The sequence below is a fragment of the Onychostruthus taczanowskii genome, unplaced genomic scaffold, assembly GCF_017590055.1.
Source record: "Onychostruthus taczanowskii isolate IOZ18803 unplaced genomic scaffold, ASM1759005v1 scaffold20, whole genome shotgun sequence".
NCBI lineage: Eukaryota > Metazoa > Chordata > Aves > Passeriformes > Passeridae > Onychostruthus > Onychostruthus taczanowskii.
The window spans coordinates 5594885-5616981 of NW_024499240.1; the positions used below are offsets into that span (position 1 = coordinate 5594885).

Consider the following 22097-nt stretch of genomic DNA (forward strand, 5'->3'; position numbering starts at 1 on the left):
CCAAGAGAAGTTCACCCTGTAGGGGCAGCTCTGTTCCATGTGGGCAGAGCAGGGTGGTTGGCAGACAGCGTCAGCCCTAATTAGTTGAATATTGATATTAGCTGGTGTTGAACACATTCTGAACTACATCATCCCCTGGCATGCAGTTTCCTTCACAGCCCATCAGAATGTGGGACTGGGGGGAGCAGAGGGTGTTGGTGCCAGCAGGGCCTGGCTGCCTGACCCCGGGCTCCTGTGCTGGAGCTGCTGTCACCACTCACAGGGGCAGCAGGGAAAAGCTGCATTGCTTGACATGGGTTTTTGGAGGGTGGTTCTATTTACTTTTGGGTGTGGGGGGTTGTAGGGCCTTTGCTTGCTCTGGCTTTGGGGTTTTGTGTGTATTATGTTTGGGCTTTTTGTTTCAGCATGATCAGAATGGCTCCCCATTTAGGTTTTCCTCCTTTCCTGCAGAAACTTCCATTATTATAATCACTTGTTAAACTGTGCTTGAGAGGAGACCTCTCCTGCAGGAGGCTGGTGGTTATTATAGCCAACAAACCTTGTTTGCCCCTCTGGTGTGCACTGACCATCCCCAGAGCAAATCTAGGCTTGCTGTTTCTGCGGTCTTTTCTCTCACTGACCCACCTGGCGGGGCCACCTCTGCTTCCCAAGGCAGCTGGGAGCACCTGGAGGGGAGCAGCTGTGGCAGCAGCACCTGCCTGCTGCTCCCCTGAGAGGGACAGGCTGGATATTTCACACCAGAAGAAAAGGTAATTATTCTAATTACTGCCATTTACTGTGTGCTCCCTGCTACACGCTTTAGAAAGGGCAACTACAACTACCCAGCCCAGGTTTACTTGCACAGCACTGGGGAACAAGAGCTGCCTTTTGCTCGGGAAACTGGGGCTCCTCTGGCTCCCAAGGCACACAGTGCTTTGATCACAGAGCCCAGGACACCTGAGCAGTGCCACTGCCGGGGGCTGAGAGCTGAGTGCAGTGACAGGACTCTGCACAGGGCCAGCCAGAGCCACTGCAAGGGATCCCCAGGGGAATGCAGGAGCGATGGATGGCCCGAGGAGCCACCCAAAACCCAGGGCCCAGGGAGGAAATGCACCACAAAGCATCGGGGCAGCAGTGGGTGACACAGCATGTTCAGGAGCTGGCTTGGAGCAAGGTGGTGGTGAGCATGTGTGGCTGCTGCAGTGCAAGGCAGATGGGACTGAGCAGCACATGGACCACTCCTTTTGGGCTGGGGGAGGCAGGGCTACGGTCACAGACATAGAGTTTTCCATCTGTTGTCGTTCATTGCCATAAATAAAGTGATAATGTGCACTAATTAGTACAGGAATTATAACAGCAAGCCACTTCAATACTACAGATGATTGGGAAAAACCTCAAACGAAACCATACACAACTTCCCCCAATCTGCCTCCCCAGCAGCCCCCAGCCCAGAGCAGCATTCCCCACACGCTTACAGCTTCACCTTTTCCTCCCTGGGATCCTTCAATCCCCAGTTCAGGAGAGCTGCAGAAGAGCCACCATCTCCCCTCTCCTCTCCTCACCAGACATGCAAGGCAGGCTGGGATGCAGAGGCACCTTATTGCTGGCAGCACAGCTGCTTCTGATCACTAGGGAATTATTCCTCCTCGTTCCTTGGTGTTCCAGGGCTGACCAAAGTGCTTGCACCAGAGCTGAACCCCTGAAGTGCAAATGAAATGTCCAAGGATGTCTCTTCATGTGAAATTCAGTGGTGTATCCATTTACTGTGGGCAGCTACAGTTGTGTAATTGTGAACTGCCATTCCAGTTCACAGAGAGGCAATTATAACAACAGATATATTTTATGAAGTAGGAGATGGCTTGACAATACTTTTCTTGGTTTATTTAAGAGTTCTGAAGCCTTCTTGAGAGGAATCTTGGACAAGGAAGAGAGGCATTTTCAAAGTAGACAGGAATTTGTGGGAACCTTAGCAACGTGTCAGGACCCAAAATATTTAGAATAGTCTTGTCAAAACTGGTGAAACTCTAACCCAATTCTTTAAGTCAGAGGTTGTTCAGCATTAAAATGCCAATGTAAGAAATGAAACCATCAGTATTTTTGAAACAAGTTCAGAAAGTAAAAATAGCGTAATGTTAGAGTTCTAAAAGCAAAATTTAATAAATTAATATATGCATGCCAGATAAAAATACAAAATTACAATTGAAATAGCAATAATAATAAAGGAACACTGTTCAGTATTGCAGATTTCACTGCAACCACCATAAACATCATGGAGAATTACTTAAAGTAACATTTAAAGTACAATTTTGTTTCTGTTAAAAACAAATTACTATATGATGAAAAAATGGAAAGAAACCCAAGAAGAAATCAGCCCCAGAAGTGGAAGAGAATATGAAATGTCAATAAATGGCCAGAGGCTCCATTTCACAGAAGTCTGCCTTCTTTTTAGTATTAGAAACCAATTACATAGAACAAAAAAAGCAAATTCACAACAGGTTTACACGGAGAAACATGCTGAATTACAATCACAAACTATCCAGAACAAAGATGCTGCACCAGTTCAGTTGTTTTCTTCATGGAATGAGTCTCACCAGAACAGGGAGAACAGGGAGCAAATCATGCAATAGCTTTAGGCATTTTGTTTTTTATTTCAACATGATAAACACCCAGGATTACTAGTACTGGAAAGTATGTGTTAACCTTTTTCAACATCAGCTGAATGGCACTACAGAAACGACAAAGAGTTCCTTCATTTTTATTCTGAATACATCGAAAGCTCTAGCAAATATGGAATTCAGTGACAAGAGCCATTAAATTACTTTAAAATATTCCTTCATCCATAGAACACTGTTGCTTCCTTTTTTATTACAAAACCCCCAAAATATTCAAAATAAAATGTCTTCATTTTTTATAAGCATCTCCACCACAAGTCTCTGATAGCGGATGTCGTTCAGCGCAGCCATCGCGTCCAGCTCCGGCGCTCTCATGAGAGTTGGCCCAAAAACTATGCCCAGGTTTTCTGCACTCATCAGGTTCTCCTTTTCATGGAGCGTTACTCTGTAAAAAAAACCCAGTGATTCTCACATGGGTGCCAGACCATGCCTGCATATGCTTGAAAATCAGGGACACTGGGCAGAAATGTGTGCCTTTCCCCAAGGAGAGGCCACTGTTTCCAGCAGGTGACACATGGGAGTGTCAGGTGAAACACTTGGGAGCGAGTGAAAGCAAATGCTGTGTGGTTTGTGGTGAGTCAGTGTCTGTCCCCCTCAGAGCACACAGACCGTGCTCACTTGCACTGCATGAACAAGTCCTTTGGTATACAAAAACTACAAACTCAAGATTTTTCTTCTGTTTCTCCCTTCCTGCCTTAGTTTTTATTTGAAAACAGATCAGGCTGATGTTACCAAGTTGCTGTGTCTCCAGTCTGTAAGTATTCCAAATAAAGGAGCTGTGTCTGATTACCTGAATTCAGCAGCAAGACAATGGCCTATTGAGCAGCACAGCTCCTTTTAGCAAAGCATTAAACAGAAGTTTAAAAATAGTGAATTTTGTCACCTTTCTACCTTATCATTCACCTATACCAGAAATATGATGTGCAAAACCAACTTGCTAGGTGGAGCAGCAACAGCTAATCTTGAACAGGCTGAGGAAAAATTAACTTCACACATCACAAGCTGTAAGGTGGAGTTTTTTGTTCCTATGTCTCTCATCCCTTTGTCCGTTTTAAAACACCCATTAGAAATGTCATTGAAATAAAGGGACAAATCAGGCAGAAACTCAGTAGCTGAATTTTGCCTGAGGCACTGGCAGAGTCAACACAGTCCTGCTTGCAGAGGAGCTACATAATGAAAAAAGGCAGAAGAGACCTTAAAATAAAGTAGTTTCCTATGGAAAGGGAATGATTCTTACATATTGACAGTAAGTTCATGTTACTTGAGAAACTAAAATGGACACCCTAACATGCCACCTTGGTTTTGCTTTGCAAGGGATAATCCCCTGTGTCTGAGTTTTGCCATTGTGTACAGTACCACCCCTGCCACAGGCCCTTTGCAGGATTTGGTGGGCCTTGACCAGACTTTTCTGGAGGTGCTAACATGGAATTTTGCTAGAAATGAGTGTGGCTTAGAGCTCTTTGCAGCTATTGCACCCACCTCTTCAGATGTGCCATGAGATACCGTAATGTTTCACAGTGTGCAGGCGGCAGCAGCTTCAGCGCCTCGTGGAGAATTTCCAGCTGTTCATCCGGATCCGTGGTTTCTGAAACACAGATGTTCAACTGTCACCACACGAACAGCCAGAATTCACACACAGAAAGGCAACAACCTGGCCTGCACAGGAGACAGGGTCTCACAGCTCTGCTGGATTACTCATGGAGGATTTGTTTGTCCAAAGAGGTGCTCGGAGCACCGTGAGGATGTGACTGGTTTTGGACAGAGAAAACTTCCCAAAGCAAACTGCACTCCACTGAAAGATTCCCTGCAGCCCACTAAAAAAAATCCTCTGGCAATCTTGCTGACTGGACTGGTTTTGCACAAATAATCTGCAGGTGCAACTCCGGGAGAGCAGAAGGTACTGGGAACTTTGCCATCAGTGCCTTTGGCTGCCTCCATATGACTTGGAAAAAGCCTTCTCCAAAGGAGCTGTAAGGCCAGCATCCAGTCCTTGTTTTCTACCCATGGCTACCTCACACCCTTCCAGGTGTGGCTGGTGTGAACACATCACAGAAATGCTTCAGGCAGCAGGATGTTTGGGAGAGATATTCCAGCTGGGCTTACTGCTGTGCCTGTAGGCCCACTTTCTGCCAGGCCAGCCCCAAAGCTGGCTTTGGGAGAATGAGTGGTTATCAGCTTATGAACACACTCAAAACGGACAACTCCAGAAACAAGCGACATCCTATTTCTAAACATTTCCATAAATCACCTTCTTTCTGGCACCATAAAACCAACAGACTTTAAATAATCACTGTCAAGTACCCAGGACTCATGCAAGACACTCCAGTGATGTAATCCATAATATGTGATGAAAAGGAAAAATTCCTGTTGACAAAGGCAAGGGAAAATGTGACCATGCTCACGTAGCATCACGTGGTCAGGCCGTAATGTGCACTGCATGTTTAGTCCTGCAATCCTTACTAAATCGGGCATGCAGGGTAAGAGCTGGTGGGACAGTGATAAAACAAATAGGACAGTCCTGCACAAAAAGGAGAAAAGGCTAAGATTGAAAAGCAGACAAAAAATGTGTTACACTTACTTGCAGACTCTATGAACTTTGGATAGGCATCATATGTGATGAGTGGAATTGGCAAATCCCTGAAGTACAGTTTAAGTGCACCAGTGATAATATTGATATCTTCATACATATTCACAGAAATATCAGCTTTTTCCCCATCTGTGTGGAGAAGGCACTGATATTAAAGCCTTGGAAATGTAAACAGATGTAGAGCAGCATTCAAAAGAAAAATAATAACTCGCTTAAGCAAACATTATTGAAAAGGAAACAACTACATATTTTGGCTGTGGTACGTGAAACTGTTACTGGACTGTGATGTTCATGGTTTCAGGGTGAAAACCTCAAGCATTTTATAAAGTAACACATCTTTTCTTTGTTTCAAATAATTACTAAAAAATACAGTTTGGGTTTTTTTTAAAACCTGCCTGAATGATCTTGCAGTATCTGTCTTGTATTAAGGTATGGACGTTTAGCTATTTCTGAACACACTGCATTGCAAAACAACACATTCATCAGCACTGAATGAGAAATCAGGGAGTCTGGGAAAAAAGTAAAAGGCAGAAAACCAGCTTTGTTCACAGCCCCCCTATTTTATAGGAAAAACATGTGTTCACCATTTAACTAGAACATACTACCTACTCCAAACTGCAGCGGACACACATCCAGAACTTGGCTTCTGCAGCACATCCCCACCCTGCTAACACCACAGATGTTGTCCGAAGCGGTCCAGTCCCCGAGACAAACAGGAAAGAGAGTTTCCAGCACGGATTCTGGACTTGATTTCTACTGGGATAGAGGGACTGCAGCTGGGAAGCCTTTAATTTTCCCACTGTCTTTTCTCAGAGAGAAGAGTTTGTTCTCAGTGACCTTCTTTTAGTCTGTAATAATTCAAACTTTGTTTGCACTATTGCATTCATCTTATTATTTTGGAGCTTTCATCCAGAAAGATGGATTTAAGTTGCACAGCTCTCTTAAGGCACTTCACCACTCACCCTCTCTCCCTCCCCCACCCCTCCGAGCACAGTTTGACTTGCAAACTAGGGCAGTAGTTCACAAAGCTTCGTCCTTCCTACACACATGGTTACTGGAGCACAGATACTGATGGAAGGAGAAAAGGAGATTTTTGTAATAAAGGCCAAAGTGAAGCTGATGTGCTTTTCTGATGGGGCGTCTCCCCTCCTGCCAGCACAGCCGTCGGATGGTGCAGTGGAGCGTGAGACAGAGGCTCTGCAGAAAAACTGTATATTTGAGACATCAGCACCAAGTTCCAGCATGCAGGAAAGACTGTACCTCTGTCAAATGCCATTTTGACATCTTCAATAAGATCACTAAATCCTGAGACTCGGTATAGTCCTTCAGAATTAAGACCTGCAATGAACATTTTAACAAGATTAAAATTAGTCCTGAGTTTTACAGTTGCCTTCAACCAGGTTCTTCCCTTGGCATGTTTTTCATTTAAGGTAGAAAAAGCAGACATGCTTTAAAACCCTTATCAGGTTTTTCTTCCAGAACAAAACCCTGTCCTGGGTTTTTAACCCTGACCATTGCAATAGATGCCTTGTTCTATCAGCACTAAACTGTACTTATGAAAATGACTTCAGAGCTGAAGGAATGTATTAAACCAATTACAGCTCATTTAAAAATAACTCAGATTAACATACTTGACGATCAGTCATTATTTCAGAATAAAAGCAAGTACCTTAATTCTAGAAAACGATACTCAGTGTGGGCTAGGGAAACTAGCAAGAATGAACACATTAATATGAACCCCCTTTGTTTTGCCACCTTAATTTAATTTTTAAAATGATTATTGGAAAGATAGGCACTAATATGTAACTACAAAGCAGCAACTTCCCATTAAGCAATTTCTAGCAGAATCTATAAAAATTATAAATGGTATGAACCATGAAATAATGCACAGTATAATATTAGCTGTGCAAGGTAATTGGCAGTCATAAAATGTCTTGTGCAAATCTGTTTTGAGCAATCATACATTCAGCAGAAACCCAGATGACCCAGATCAATCTAAATGGATTATCAGTAAAGCAACAGAAGTCCATTAACGATGCCTTACCTCTAGATTCAATTTCCCTAATGCACATATCTACCACCATTGGTCTCTTGGTGAAGTGTGCTTTTACTAGCGTGGTAAGGTCACAGCTGTACACTTTTTTGACATGCTTCAGGTCTGGCTTGCAGTCATTTGGGACCATCTTGGAACATTGCTTGTGCACATTTAAACCACAATCTGAGGGGAAAAAATGAAAACATGATTAGGCTGGTGTTCACTGAAAATGTATTCTGAGATCAGTGCTGTGGAGTACAAACGGCTCCGGCAGGATCCGACCTCAGCTCACTACAGTTACTTCTCTTCAGGGCCCTTAACCACCAAATACCTGAAGAAGGGACAGCCCTGAAGTCAGAAGGATTTCCTACCCAAGACATTTATTCTGTTTCTAGAAGGGCTAACACAGAGTGACAAGCTTTCCATGTGTTTTTTCAAATCAGGAGCTAGGGATCAGTTGTGTTCCCCACCACCATTACATACACTGCTGTCACAATGAAGACTTTTCTCCCAAGTTACTGGGGCTCTCCTAACACCTCCATCTTCAATGTAGCCCTGGATCTGGCACTTTAGACATCTCCTAGGGGAGATGAAGGTAGGGACTGGGTTACAAACAGGCTACAACCCATCTGCAGTGAGCTGGCAAGGCAGTGCCAAAATCTGAGCAACTTCAGGGACACGTGTGGCAGTGCTGTCCTGCCCTGCCTGGAAGGGAGCTGACCCCTGGCACTGACCCTGTGCCTGTGCCATCTCTGCTGTTCTGCCATGCAGACTGCCCCGTGCTTGTCAGGAAACAGCCGAGCCCAGCGAGAACAGCACCACATCCCAGCGAGGGTGGCTGCCACACTCTGCTGAGCACTTGGGATGCACAGGGACCCCTGTTCTGCAGGTGTTCCTGCACCCTGCTGCCCTGCCATCCCGAGTGCCCTGCCCTGTCACAGCATTAAGGGATGTAGGAGCTTGAATGATCAATGCCTTGGTGAAAATCTGTACTTTCTTCTCTCACTGCAGGACTGGGTATCTATCTACTGAGAATCCCCTCCTGTTTTGTTCCTGCTGATTTTGCCAATACTTGTACTTCCATTAAAGCTCCAACTTATGTGACTTAGTTCTTTCCAAAACAGTAAACACCAGAATTCATGGCTAGGTTTAATTTCCACTAAGTCAGCTGCAGCCTGCTGCTAAAAGCACTTTGTTTACTTAAAAGACCTGTAAAACAACCAGATTTGTCACTTAGGATCTTCTGGTTGCAATTAAAGTTTGGCATGTCACCTTCAATCCATCAGAACTTGCTCAGATCCTGCTCCAGATGAAATGGCTGATTAGAATTCTCTGGAGGTCCTTCTGTGCAGGAGTGACCTCGTTCCTCCTGAGAGCGGGGAGTGCACGGGCAGGGAGCTGCGGTGCTGGATTTCCCTCCTCTGTGCTGTGACCCCCCATGGGCAAAGGCTGGCCACACACACCCCTGCACACACACGGTGCCCCGGGCCAGCCTGGCGCTGCTCTGCCCCAGCTCTCCCAGCAGAGCCCAGAGCGCACCGCTGCCCCGGGAAAGCGCGCTTTGCGCACCCGGGCTCCTCAGCGCTGCCAAAGAGGGAACAGGGACAGCCTTGCTTTCACCCGAGCACTTCTTTAAATCCCACACTTAGTCAAGTGCTCCAAGACTCCCAAGTGACCACATGCCCAGCATTCTCCCTTCCTGTAGTTTTGGAGCACAGAACAAAGAAACTGAGCCTGCCAGGCAGCATGGGCAAGAGGAGCTCCTCCTTTGCTTTAAATATCTGTGCCCTGTGCCGCATCCTGCCTGAACTTTGAAAAAACAGGTCTTTTTGGGCTTTAAATAGGGAGCCCACATTCACTGAAACATGTGACCTGGGCACGGAGAAGCTGTTCTTGCCTCCTCCGGGTCTTGTAGAACCAAATCAATAAATGTTTGTGGAAATGCACAGGTAAAGTAAGTCTTCTTTGGTGTAAGGTTTGAATACTGTGTCATTAGTAACACCAGCACTTTTAAAAACAACAAGACAAAATACTGAATAGGTGCTATTAAAGCAGTCTGCTTTCAAAATAAAGAGAAAATTGAGGAGTAAAAATAAAAAACAGTCAAATAATTAGAGGCAACATCTTAACACACATACAAGGGAAGCAAATTGAGACCACAAAGGAAATCTTAAATCTTGACTTCCTTTATTTAGGAATAAACCTTAACATTGTAATAATAGTATTTACAAATGCAAATATAATTATTGTACATACAGTTCCTAAAACTGCCTCAAGAAGCACCTCTTCCAACAAGCATGAATATCTGTCTATCAAAAATGATGTCTACAACACTGGGATGGCAGCACCTCACTCATGAAGGATTCTGTGAGTGCAAATTAGCTGCTTCACACAAACAGCAATATAGCTCAGAGTTACATTTCTGGGAACCCAAGGATAATTAAGAATAAAATACACAAGAAAAAAGAAAAAAAACACATACTCCCAAGCACCTTACACTTGACTTAAACCAATTATTGCCTTGACTGAGATAATCTTAATTATATTTATATACAAGAAAGCTTAAATTCATTAAAATCTCAATTTACAGAGATGTTTTCATTGTGAAAACCTTGCTTCTGACAGTAATTGTGTTACTGCTAATCCCATAGAGTCAGATAGGCTTTGAATCTGACCTCATTAATCCCAGAATAATAATTACAAATGCAGAAGTCAACTTTTCTCCTCTCTCATTTGTTCTTCCTTTGCATTTGATTACATTTTATGCACCAATCCACTGCTTAAGGGCTTATCAACAGTCTTGAGAAACATTTAAAATGTGGAAATATTTCAGATACCTAATGTTTAGAAAACGTGTGAGCCTTATGTTCAGGATTATTGGGCTGTGTGGTGTCCTTGTGATAACTAAGGCTTCTTGCCTTTTGTGTAAGCACAGAAAACCATCTTTAGCAATTTCATATCAGTAAATATATCCAGGTTATTTCAGTGAATTTACATCAGAAGATGGTATTTTTTTCCAATGAAGAACCTGAAACTCACCAGTGCTGGGCTTCCTGAACCAAGTGGGCCTCTAACCCCAGCTGACAATACTTCATCAAAGGCAGAACATCCATGTCTCAGTCACTTCACTCATCTCTGGTTCACTTGGTAACTAAGGATGATGTCTCACTAACTCCACCGAGCTCAAAAGCACCATGGCAGGAGGTCAGTCTTCCTCTCCACAGAGCACTGGGAATGTCCCAGTTTTATACTTAACTATACTCAACTTACTTGTTAGTCCTAAATGACAGGAATACTGCAAACTGAATACTGTTAAATAAATACAAAAAAAGTCCTCTGTCCTCTGCTTTGAAAACTCCAAAAGCCATTATTTTAGAATCAAGTGGGAAGGAAGAGGAAAGCCAAGTCCTCAATCTCCCAACATGCTGCCATGGGTAGTCTTAAGGACGGCTTGCCTTGTTTGCACATGAGCTTCATAATTTGGCTGCGTTCATTAAGACCAAGAGGATTAATTTAATTTGAAATGGAGCATCTATTTACTTTTCATTATGTCAAAATAAATCCAGAATAGCAGCTTTACTCTGGATCCAAAGTAACCAGGAGCCTTACCCATTTACAGAACCTGCTGGCTGGTGAGGAGCTTCAGAGAAATGCCTCTAAAGCATTGTATCTGCTGATAAATCCTGGAATAATACGGGACAGATGTGAAAGATGCAGTCATGAGCACTTGCAGGTCAACAGTAAAACTTCTGCTGACTTTGGTTAATCAGTTTCACCTTATAGAGATGATTTCTAAGAAGTAGAATTGTAAATCACTCTTACTGTTCCTTTTATAGTGCTATCAAACTGTGACCACCTTTCAAATATACCACATGGACCAAAACCAATGCAGTCATAAATTCAAGAGTTTATAGGAAGTTTGGAAATTTAAGGAGGGTGCGCAGAAAGTAATTTTAGATGACAGGTCTGAAAGTCGGTGATAAGCTGCCCTGGCTTTAACAGCATATTGATCTACGAGTTCAGATGGGCTGTGACATTACTTCTATGGGAAGTAATAAGTTTAAAACCAGCCTGACAATAGCTTCCTATGATGCCTAGAAGAAGGTCTGGTAACGTTATAGAAACAGCCAGTACTGATGTTAGTCCACTGGGCTAAGAGAACAAATAACATGTTCATATTAAATGCATGAGCAGAGCCAACAGATAGATGTATGTTACTACTGCCCCATGAGCACACAGTATAAATATTTGCAGAGACTCAAATATACTCAGCTGTCGTGTTTTGTTATACTGTTGATTTGACTTCAGTCAGTTTTAGATTTCCTCTGGTTTATGATTTACTGGCTAACATGGCTGCTGATCATGCTCCATCGGAACGATACTACGTGTTACATACATCACTCTAATTATATGTCCAAATTATTCCCCCCAAAATTGATGTGTTCTATCACTCTGAAGAGCAGCTTTAAGAGCTAAAGGGTAGATATACATTATCTGCAAGAAGTCTTGAAAGACTCTTCTGAGGTTTGTGGTAAGTGCAGGAGGGTGGGGAGCACGGAGCTGCAGTGCTGGCACCGAGTGTTGCCTTGGGCTGATCCATTGCAGCGCCTAGCAGACAGGGCAACACCCTCACACCTGAGCTGACACAGGAACACAGCGGGCTCCTCACAAGCACAAAGTACTGCCATCGTTCCTTCTTGCAAGGGTGAATAGGTTAGAAAGCCATTTGCTCTCATACATCACTCATGAGCTCATAGCTTTTCTTTAAAAATGTAACACTTTTTCTGTAGCAGAGGGAGCAGTGTTTTCTGTTTCATGGGATGCAGCGTGCTCCAACAGGCAAGCGAAGGTAGCAGCCCCAGTGGCTCCACGTGCTGCACTCCGTGCTTCCATGCACAATCCAGCAGGGTGCTGTGAAGGTCTGCCCTCTTCCTCCTCCTCAGTTCCATGGCTGCCACCTGGGTGGCCACACTGGAGCTGCCAGAGTGCCTCAAATATGTGCTACGTGTTCACCTGCAAGGCACATCTGGAAGCAAGCCTGGTCCCACCAAAGAGCCTTAAGCCACTTCATTAAGCAGCCCCATGGCAAAAATTGCTTCCAAACATAGGAGTATGTTCCCTAAAACCTGCTTAGATCCACATCACTACAGGGTACGTTATTTTAAGACAGGAATTTCACGAGGGCAGCCAGTTACTTGGCAACATAATTACCTAATGCTACCAAAAAATCAGGGCTGATGAAACAAAAAGGAAAAAAGCCCATCAAACCAGCCAATATTCCCTTATCTCAAATCAAAAGAATACCTACATTTGTGCCTCCAAAATGCTTAGTGACAATGGTTTCATTTTACAGAAATTTTGAAAGATTAGAGTCAGCCTGTTCAAGAAGTCCCCAGGCTTCCTGCCACAACACCTGCCTACCTCCTCGACAGCTCCCTGGCTGTGCCGCTGGCGTGTTCAAGGCTTCCAGGTCTGTGTGGGCTTGGAGATAAAGCTGCTTTTAGGACTTGCAGTTTCAAGAATATATAGTCCAGAATAGCTTCCCCTGGGGAATGGCTCTGAAGCAAGGCTCTGCTGTCTGATTAGCATTTCAAAATTCCAGAGCTCATTCCTTGCAGGAACACCACCAGATCTCGAGCTGGTGGAACAGCTTGTCAGGCAGCACGTATCTCCAACAGCATCAGCACCTGCTGCTGATGGGCAGGGGCTGTTGTCCAGCCCCCTTCCCACAGCCCTGACCTCTGTGACTTTGCTTTGCTCCTCTACTGGGCTGACTGGCTGTGCCCGGCATTTCACAACCAGCAGGATCCGGGTGTTCATCTCAGAAGGAGCATGGATGTGTTTGTAAGGCACAAGCGTGGGCAGAGGAGAAGCTTTTCATGACTGAGCCATGCAAAATACCTTGAGAGTGGGCAACATGATGAGAACACCTTGCCCTTCCCTTTGCTGATTTTAGTCACAAGAGCATCAGCTGTTTTTCCAGGCACAGAAAGCGTGAGCACTCTGCCTGCACAATCAGTGCCTGAGGATGCACAGGCTCCTTTGTGCTCTCCTTCATCCTTACACACCAATGGATCAACACAGGGCTGTCCAACACAAAGGATTTCACAGCAAGGCAAAACAAGTAGCAAAGGAAATGGGGCAGCTGGAAGACATCTTTCAATTGCTGGAGAAGGAAATGGATGAAATGGGAAAATGAAACACTTAAGCAGTAATTCACAAAACAATCCTGCTTTGAGACTGTACTTTAGCTCTTTTGAAAATGAACTCCAAGATCTTACTGTGGTCAGGGCTGGCAGCAATATTGCTTGGGGTCTGTCAGTGGGAGCTGGTTATCTGCACACTGACAGTTCAGCTGCAAGTTAATTTTTATCAGCTCTTCAGAGGGAAGTTACCTGCTCCAAGGAAAGCAGAAGACAGGAAATGCTACATGTGTAGCAGGCTGAGATAGCCTGGAGCAAAACTATGAAGGCTGCAGAAGTGGTGCTTTGTGTACGGCCTCAGAGGGTCGTGCTAACTGGTGTTATTAGGAGCAACCCAAAATACCACCAAAAGCATCCAGGGAAACAGATATTTAAAAAAAAACCCTTTAAGATAATCTAATTAATGATTTGTAACCAGCCAGTTTAAAAAAAATAAATCTTCTGATTGAACTGCTTATTCATGAGGAACAACAAGCAAAAGCACACAGGGGAAGGACGTGGAGAGCTCTGAGGGGCTGGAGACAGGTGACAGCTTGACAAATCTATTGATCTGCCAGTCTACCAGTCCACTTGGGTAGCACAGGAACAGCACCAGCAGTGCTCCAGTCTCTGAGAACACACTGGTCTGGTAATGCTGCTGTGAGTTACATGTTTGTATCATTCATAAAAAGAATCTGCTGGTGTACATCCGCAAATTTTCTTTGAATATTGTTAGCTTCTCTTCTGAACACTGGGATGAGCCCTGTGAACGCAGAAGAGCTTGACATAGAAGGAATGTAACTAAGAATACATTTTTCTAAGTTCATGCATTGGATTTCGTTCTGGAGTAAAATCTTATGTCTTCATTAACTTCTACTGACCTTCAGTGTTTACAAAAAGTGATGGCATTATAATTTCAAATACTTCTTCAGTCCTTTCTACTTATGGCCAAAGGCTGCAGGAAAGCACACTAGAGATGGAGCATGCCATCAGAAAAAACAGATTCCTCACATACAGATGTGTCTTCATCTCACAAAAAATTTAAGGGTCTGTGGCTTGGATGCAAAAGTTGGAAGTATGACCCTCTGAGGCAGTAGGGCAGATATTTATTATAAGGATTCTATAGGGAATAGGGAAGGAAACCTGTCTTTAAAGACGGTGATGAAATAAAGACCAAAATTGAGAGGATGACATTTAAGGTAAAAAGAAACTATTTCTGTTTTGCTAGATACCTTCAGCAGAAGTCAAACTACATACTACACTCACCAATTAATTTCCAACAGGATCCAAATCCCAGGCATTACCCCAAGTTCTAAGTTTGGAAGACAATGAAGTTCCTCTCATGTTTGGTAGTTTGTATTAATCCCCAAACCTTTGCAGTCCAGATAACACCCAACATCTCATTTCAACCAACAACTACTCATCAGGTGTCCAATGTGGTGCCTACTTTTACCTCTTTAAGGTAGGAAAAGACACAGTCCTCCTTCTTTACCTACCATAAAACCTGAACAAGGATAAGTTAGGAGAATCCACCTTCCAGGAACTAGTAATACAGGACTGCACCTGACAAGATCCTGACCACACTCCAGTCTTTTGGCAGAGACACACATTCAGCCATGCTGGACTGAAACAAAGCACAACTCCAGTTAATTTGCTACGGCATCCTGCTGGTTGCTATGGCACGTGTACTCCTGTGAGTGTTTAGCTCTGGCTGATAATTTTTTAAAGGATTGGCTTACTTTGTGTGACGTAAACTATCAGCCATTAGAAATAAGCTCTGTTCTTCCCACTGGCTCTTCCTCCTTTAGGAAATGGGTGACATTTATCTTTGCTGTCCAGTCTTGGACTGTCCTACACTTCTCTTTTTGCATGTTTTTGTGCTTCTGCACAGAATAGGATTTTAAATGGTTGAGAGTAGCCTATGCAGTAATCCATTTCTATTTGTTAAACTCATCACTTCTGTACAGCAAATAGAGTCCTCTTGAGATGTGCAACTGTTTGCTATAAAAAGCAAATGCTTTAAAAAGTATAAAATTACATATGATCCATGCAGTTTTGCTTGTAGGTATTTTCAATAAAATGATTATACAGACCACCAAACAGATTTCATGGATTTCCCTGAAGTGGCATTGAACCCCACTTGATTTCAAGTGGGCTGCATCCTGCTAAAAGCTGTAATTTTTTTTGTTTTTAGTACAAACCCACTCTGAAAAACAATGGCCTCATGTGGCTCCTGGCTTACTGTGCCTCATTGTTTCCATATTAAAACGACTCAGTTCAGAAGCAAAATTTACTTTTTTTTTTAAAGCACTGTAAGACCACACAAACTTGGCCAAACTCCCACCTCTCAAGCCTGAGCTCCCCTCCATTAGCACATTAGCACTGGCTGTGCAGAGCCTCGTTCCGTGTCTGTGCACCTCCAGTGTTTCCCTGAAATGCCCAGATCTGGGCAGCTTCTGGCTCTGATGGCTGCACAGCCTCGGCTGTGGGAATGGGCAGACACTGCTGCAGCCTCACCCCACCCCAAATCCATGCTGACACTTCAGCAAGCATGGCTCTACAACAAGGGATTTTAAAACACAAATAAGATCATAGAAACTACTGGAAGCTACCAACACTGATGTGAAACCTCACACAAGACAGAAAGCCCTAATTATAGTTTCTGAACCTATGAAGTCATCTAATACACATATGCTCCTTATGCTGCAAGGAGAGAATGGGTGCATGCAGTACTTATTACCATCCTCAGAAGGAGGAAAGAAAACCAGATTTTTGGAAGCTTTAGGAAATCCACAATTTAGAAAAATCTGCGTAAATCCAGGAAATCAGCTGTACTTCAGTTAAAAGAAAAAAAAAAAGGCAGTACAAAATAATAAGCCATTTGGATTTAATTGTAAAAGTAACATAATTCCACAGTGCCATGCAGCATTGCAAGCCTTCATGCAGTTTATTTTTGTTGTTTTTCTGGATCAAAGTACCTAACATTGATCTGCAAAATATTTGATATCTCTCCTAAATGCCCAAACGGAGGAACCTAAGGCAGGGAATAAAGATGGCACACTTACTGATACAAGTGTAATAAAAAACATACTAATCAGAAAACCAAAATCAAGCTTCTTCTTCTCCTAGCACTGTACACCCTGTATAAAATCAAGAGCAGTAAAACCTACTAACAGTCTTCACTCACAAGTGGAGGACATGGCTGCAATCCTGTATTCTTACTAGAGGGAAAATATGAGAAAGGAAATGCCATTTTTGCATAATCATGTCTTAAAACAGAGCTGCACTCTCTAATGCATCCTGGACAGTGCAGACAGTAATAGTAACAACACAATATTGCATTCAAATAGTTATGGGTGAAGAATTTAAAAACATTTCAATCCTATGTGGCTAGAAATGATTTTAAATATTACATCATTTTGCAGTTCTGTGATAAAAAGCCTTCTTATTTGCTTGAGACAAGACTTCAGAAAGCTTTAGACAGAGCAGATTTTCTTAAATTAGCTTGAAAATTCAGTTTCCAGGGCAACGTAAGCAGGTCTTCATACATCAACATCTCTTTGCACCATTTTTATAAATACGGTTTGCTAGAATGTCATAAAATACTTTTTAAATACAGCAAACTATTTGGATCACTCTGATCCTTTTCTTTGCCTTTGAAAGAAAGCCGACTGTCCTCTCCTTTCAGAAAAGCCTTATCAATAAAACTGTCCAACTGCTTTCCTTTGGAGAGGCTTTATCCCAGAAATGCCTGCAGTGACACCCAGGCGTGTAATACATTTCTACCAGCACCTGAATGTTTATGTAACATTTCAGTAGGCATCCCTTATTCATCATCCCTTTTCTTTTCAGTGTGCAAGCAGGAGATGTGATTTAGGGTCTATGGCATGCTGGGACACAGCTGGTTTATATATAAAATTAACCTGAGTGTCTGTTTCACAGAAGCAACGTGGAATTTGCTGAGGTCCACCTTGTTCATCAAGATCCCCAATGACTTTCTCACACCTACCAATACATGGAATGGTGTAAAAGAAATCAAGCTAACTATGCATCTATTTCCTCCTCCATTTCTAAAAGGGTGGGGGGAAAAAAATCTCTTAATGATGATTGTCTCCTGTCTGTGAGCAGTGGAGGGGTGCTGTGCATGACTCCAGTGAGTCACTGGAACAGATACCTGACACCATCAGCAGCAGAGTGGATACCTCTCCTCCTTGCATTGGACAGGGAGCAGACGGACCCCGGCCCTGGCGGCACGGCACAGCAGGCTGCACACTACAGAGCTACAGGGTGAGCAATGACTCAGGAAAAGAACACTGAATGACTGTTACCTGCACATTTTACTCCCTGAGCAATGAGGCCCCACATGAAGTTGGCACAGTATTCACACCAATGCGGGCCCCTGAACGTGTGCACCTGGAAGACAGCAGCAGAAAGGAGAATTATGGAAAATGACCCAGCCATTTCACAGACATCAGTATCAACGCATGTAAACAGGGCAGAATTCCTCTTCTTTGAAGGTACCACTTGCAGTTTCTGGAAGCTTCCCTTTATCACTGCAGGAAAGGAAGAAAGGAACTAAGAAAGAATTAATAACCAAGACTCCTTCAGAGCTGTGGAAAACCAGAGTCCTCCACCCCAAGCCATCCAGGGCAGCAGAACTGGGTCTGTGGGGATGTGCTCCAAGCCCAGGTCAGAGAAGAAGGCATAGATAGCCCTTCTCCCACTCTTGGCATCCCTCTGTCTGGGCAAGGAACCTAGCCACAAGGCAAGGCTTTTGCAGCAACCATGCAAGAGTTCACTTTTCAATCTCAAATACTTTCTGCTGTGGCCTCCTCTTCATAAGGCACTGTGTGAAATGGGTACAGGGCTGCAAGATTTCACCTCGCATGGAAAGAGTCCTGCCAGGCAAAAATACCAGTGCCACACAGAAATACTGTAAATTTGCCTAGAGACTTTCCAGTTTAGAATAACTCCACCAGGAAATTAATTTTCTTCAGACTAATGCTACATATTGAAAACCCAAAATGAAAAAAAAGAATCCACTGAACCAGGAAAAAATTCAAAGCTAAAGAAGAAAAAAAGCCCCAATGCTGCTTTCATTCCTGGTTCACATGCTTGTTACAAATCCTGCATCCACCATTAACTGCTTCTGATTTCATTCCGATAAAGCTCCTGCTGTAGGAAACCACAGGATTCTTTACAGAAAAATCATTACTTCCTTAGCCAGCGTAAAAGGCTTTGAGCTGCTATTTAGAATAGACAGGCTGAAAATAAAATTAGTAGCTGATGATGATAAAGAAATGAAATTTGCAGTGAAATACAGCAAACCTGCTTTAGGCTGGAGTCACACAGTTCTCAGAGTTACTGAGCGGGCAGTAACCTCACGCGTGTGCAGCGCCCGGTCGGATCAGCGTGGAGCAGGAGAGAGAGGGAGCTGGTGGAAGTGTTTGTTCCTGACATCTGCACACAGCTCTGGCTATGAACACGGAAAGGCAAAGTGGCCTGACTGAGGTGGCAAGTGTCCCCCACGATGGAAGAGGCAGCTGGATCCAGCTGGCACCTCACGAGTGACAATGCAGAGCAGCACCCTGCAATTCAGGCCACAGCTCCGTTCTGGCTACAGGATGGTTTGCAGCCTCCTGGGTACCCTCAGAGCAGCAGTGACATTGCTGAGACAGTCTGAAAGCTTACTGCTGAATTCACCAAGTAATTCACATGCACATCTGTGCCAAGTGATTCCTGACTGCCTGGTCCAAAGCGAGCACAGGCTGCCAGTGCCCTGCCCTGCCTGTCCCCAGCGCTGCCTGCTCCGTCCCCACCTGTCCCACTCGCCTCTGGAAGGTGAGATGTGCTCTGCAGGGCCCCTTCTCCCTGCAGATCTGGCTGACTTCCACAAAGCAAAGGATGACAAAACTTTCAGCAGCTGTACTCTCCATTTTCTTTTTGCCTCTCACCACAAAGAGATTTTTCACACCATTCATTTCATTACCCACCTGCACTACCCACATCCTTTTGACTTTCTTCCTCAGATTGGTGGTTTTTATCCAGGTTTTTGGCAGTCTTCTCTTCCCAGAATAAGAACATTCTAATACCCTGAAGCAAAGCATTGTGCTTTAATGCCTACAGAACTTTTTCAGGGAAAAAAAAAAGAAGGCATAATTTGGGTCACCTTTTTTTTTTTTGGGTCAAATTTCCCCTTAAACATACCTCTTTAAAATACTTCTCAAAAATCCCATCAAGAAAAATTGAAACAAAATTGCCATTTCAGAAATCTGGACAATAAAGAATTTCTTTTCACAATATTTTTCCGTTTCCTACGTTGTTTTGATTTCACTATTTCTGATTGCACAAAGGAGGGGAACTTTGTTTTGTTCCTTAAAATGCTGATGGATACATTATTAGTTCTTTCTAAATAAAAAGAATTACACTATCCTACCTTGTGCCTTTGTGGTTGCCGATTTCAATTAATCAAACAACAAATCACCAAACGTTCTATTTGCTGAAGGCATTTCTAATGCTGTCCTTAGGTGCTGGAGTCCCCGCTTAGCTTCTCCAGAGCCACCCCCAGTGCTGATACTCATTAAACCCCAGATGTCCTATCTCTAACTGGCTCTTTTAACAGTGAACATTCTTCTTTCTTTGTCTCTTGCTCCCCACCATGGTCTGCATGTTTCCATCTCCTCCTGATTCTCCTCAGAAACTCTTCTGCAGGGTCTGTCACATCCCAAATCTGCAACTGCAACCTTTTGCCTCCATTTCTAATATGATGAACTTTTCTAATGAGCTCAGTTTCTCTTACATGTAGCAGCTATGATTCACCTAGATTCTACCACAGCCAGTTCCCCTGGTATCACCCTGGCTCTCAGCCTGCTCCTCAGAAGAGTTTGCATGACTCATCATCAACTTAAAAATTACAAGGACAAGGTGGACTCTCCTCTTCCTTACCAACATTGCATGTGCTGGTCACCCTTCTCAACACCAGGACTGACTTTGTCCTTCAGAACCACTGTCTCAGCAGCATTAGCACTTCTGTCTCATCCCATGCAGCCAGGCTTCATCCAAACACTGAAATGCCTTTCCATATCATCAGCTGGATTTACCCAGAGCCTGCTCTGCTTTATGCTGCCCCATCCAAATTACTATTTCTTATCCATTATTCTGATTGCAAACTCAAAGCAGATTAAAAGGTGAGGGTAGGTTTTTCTGTGTCCCGTGATGCTCTGCCTTGCTTCATCCTTTCTATGAGATGGGAGGTTCTCTGGCAATATTAAACAGGAGGCCCAAAGGTCACAATGTCCTTCCAGCCCTGGTCTAAACAACCCTACAAGATCAGCTCTGAAGCCTCTGTTTCTGAGGGGGTTCTGAGCAGTGCTTTCTTTTCCCAGAGAATCAATATTCCCACTTCTGCGGAGTGGAACTGGACACCTAACCCTGCCCTGCTCTGAATACACACCCTTCCTGGGAATTAAATCAGACACAGTGAGTGATGCCAGGAAATACTGAAAAATGGGTCTTCTGAGGTAGGTCAGAACAGCCTTTAATCCTAGTTAGAGAATGGGTGGGATCTGGCAACTAAAAAGAAACACCTTAGCATCCCTTTGCTAGTTCAAGAGCCAGCACCTGCAAACAATACTGCATTTATCACGTGACACTGTTTAACACAGCATTCTGATTTTATATCCAATTCCCCATTCTAAAAACTAGCCAAGCAACTTGTCTGTTTTCAAAACTAAAAGATGATTTCCAGAAAAAGTTCTAAAAACACACCCAGCAGAGTCCCAGAGATCCTGACTTAAATTACAAGGGGTTTCTTTCCCCTTGTAAAAAAGAGCATCTGCCATATGCAGATTTTAATGTCTCATAAAATGTGAGAGAGCAGGATTGCCAACTGTGGCTTTAAATCTCCCAATCCATCCATTCTCACACCCACCCAAAAATCTTCATTTCTCTCTGTCCAAATGGGAATAATTTTTTTAAAGAATCTGGAAAATGAACGAGTGGGAGAGCAAATTAAACTGGTTTTAATCTTAGTTTGTAAAATTCCAGAAGAAAATCAATTTAAAAGAAAAGTCTAGATAATTTTAAAGAAAAATATCTACTTCAGAAACTACATAAAATACTATTACTAAGCTGTCCTGCAAGTCTGAGGTAAGAAAAGAGCCTCACGTTAGGTTTATACCCTAGGCATTTCTATTCTGAACTCTCCTGCACTATCAACAAGGCATAATAAACATGTAACTGTTGTGAACCAGGTAGGAGAAGATTTTTGCTCAGGCTTAAAAAGTATTTTCTTACATACAAGGAAAAATAGCTTAATTCTGAGTGTTAGAAAATGTCACTTATTTTTGTTTTGCATTTAATTAATTTTTTTTAGAGAGGACAAAATTTTAGGAGAACCAAATAAAAAATGACGCAGTGGCTCTGACAGCAGATCCTACCACAAGCTGTGAACTCCTCAAGCAGATCACTCCCCATTATTTCTCAGGCTCTACAAAGATCACTGTTGAAGTTAGTTACCTTGTTACTCCACTTATTTTTTATGCTTTTGGTTTTTCCAAGGCAGTTATTCAGCTATCCTTGATTGCTACCTGAAGATCAGGAATGAGCCAGCAGATAATTTTTATTCTTAACTGGAAGACTTA

The 22097-nt window shown here is 43.3% G+C and overlaps 1 protein-coding gene across 2 annotated transcripts in view; it reads right to left on the reverse strand.

Annotated features, from left to right (window-relative positions):
- Positions 1-2111: 2111 nt before the first annotated feature.
- Positions 2112-22097, reverse strand: part of CHN1 (chimerin 1) — a 47841-nt gene continuing 27855 nt past the window's right edge. For both annotated transcript variants that reach the window (XM_041403297.1, XM_041403296.1), the window contains 6 exons: positions 17784-17868; positions 7283-7456; positions 6499-6576; positions 5230-5367; positions 4131-4236; positions 2112-3036 (listed from right to left, as the gene is read on the reverse strand). In XM_041403297.1, the coding sequence (XP_041259231.1) occupies positions 2865-3036; positions 4131-4236; positions 5230-5367; positions 6499-6576; positions 7283-7456; positions 17784-17868 (753 nt within the window). In that variant the 3' untranslated portion in view covers positions 2112-2864. The remainder of the gene's footprint in view (positions 3037-4130; positions 4237-5229; positions 5368-6498; positions 6577-7282; positions 7457-17783; positions 17869-22097) is intronic.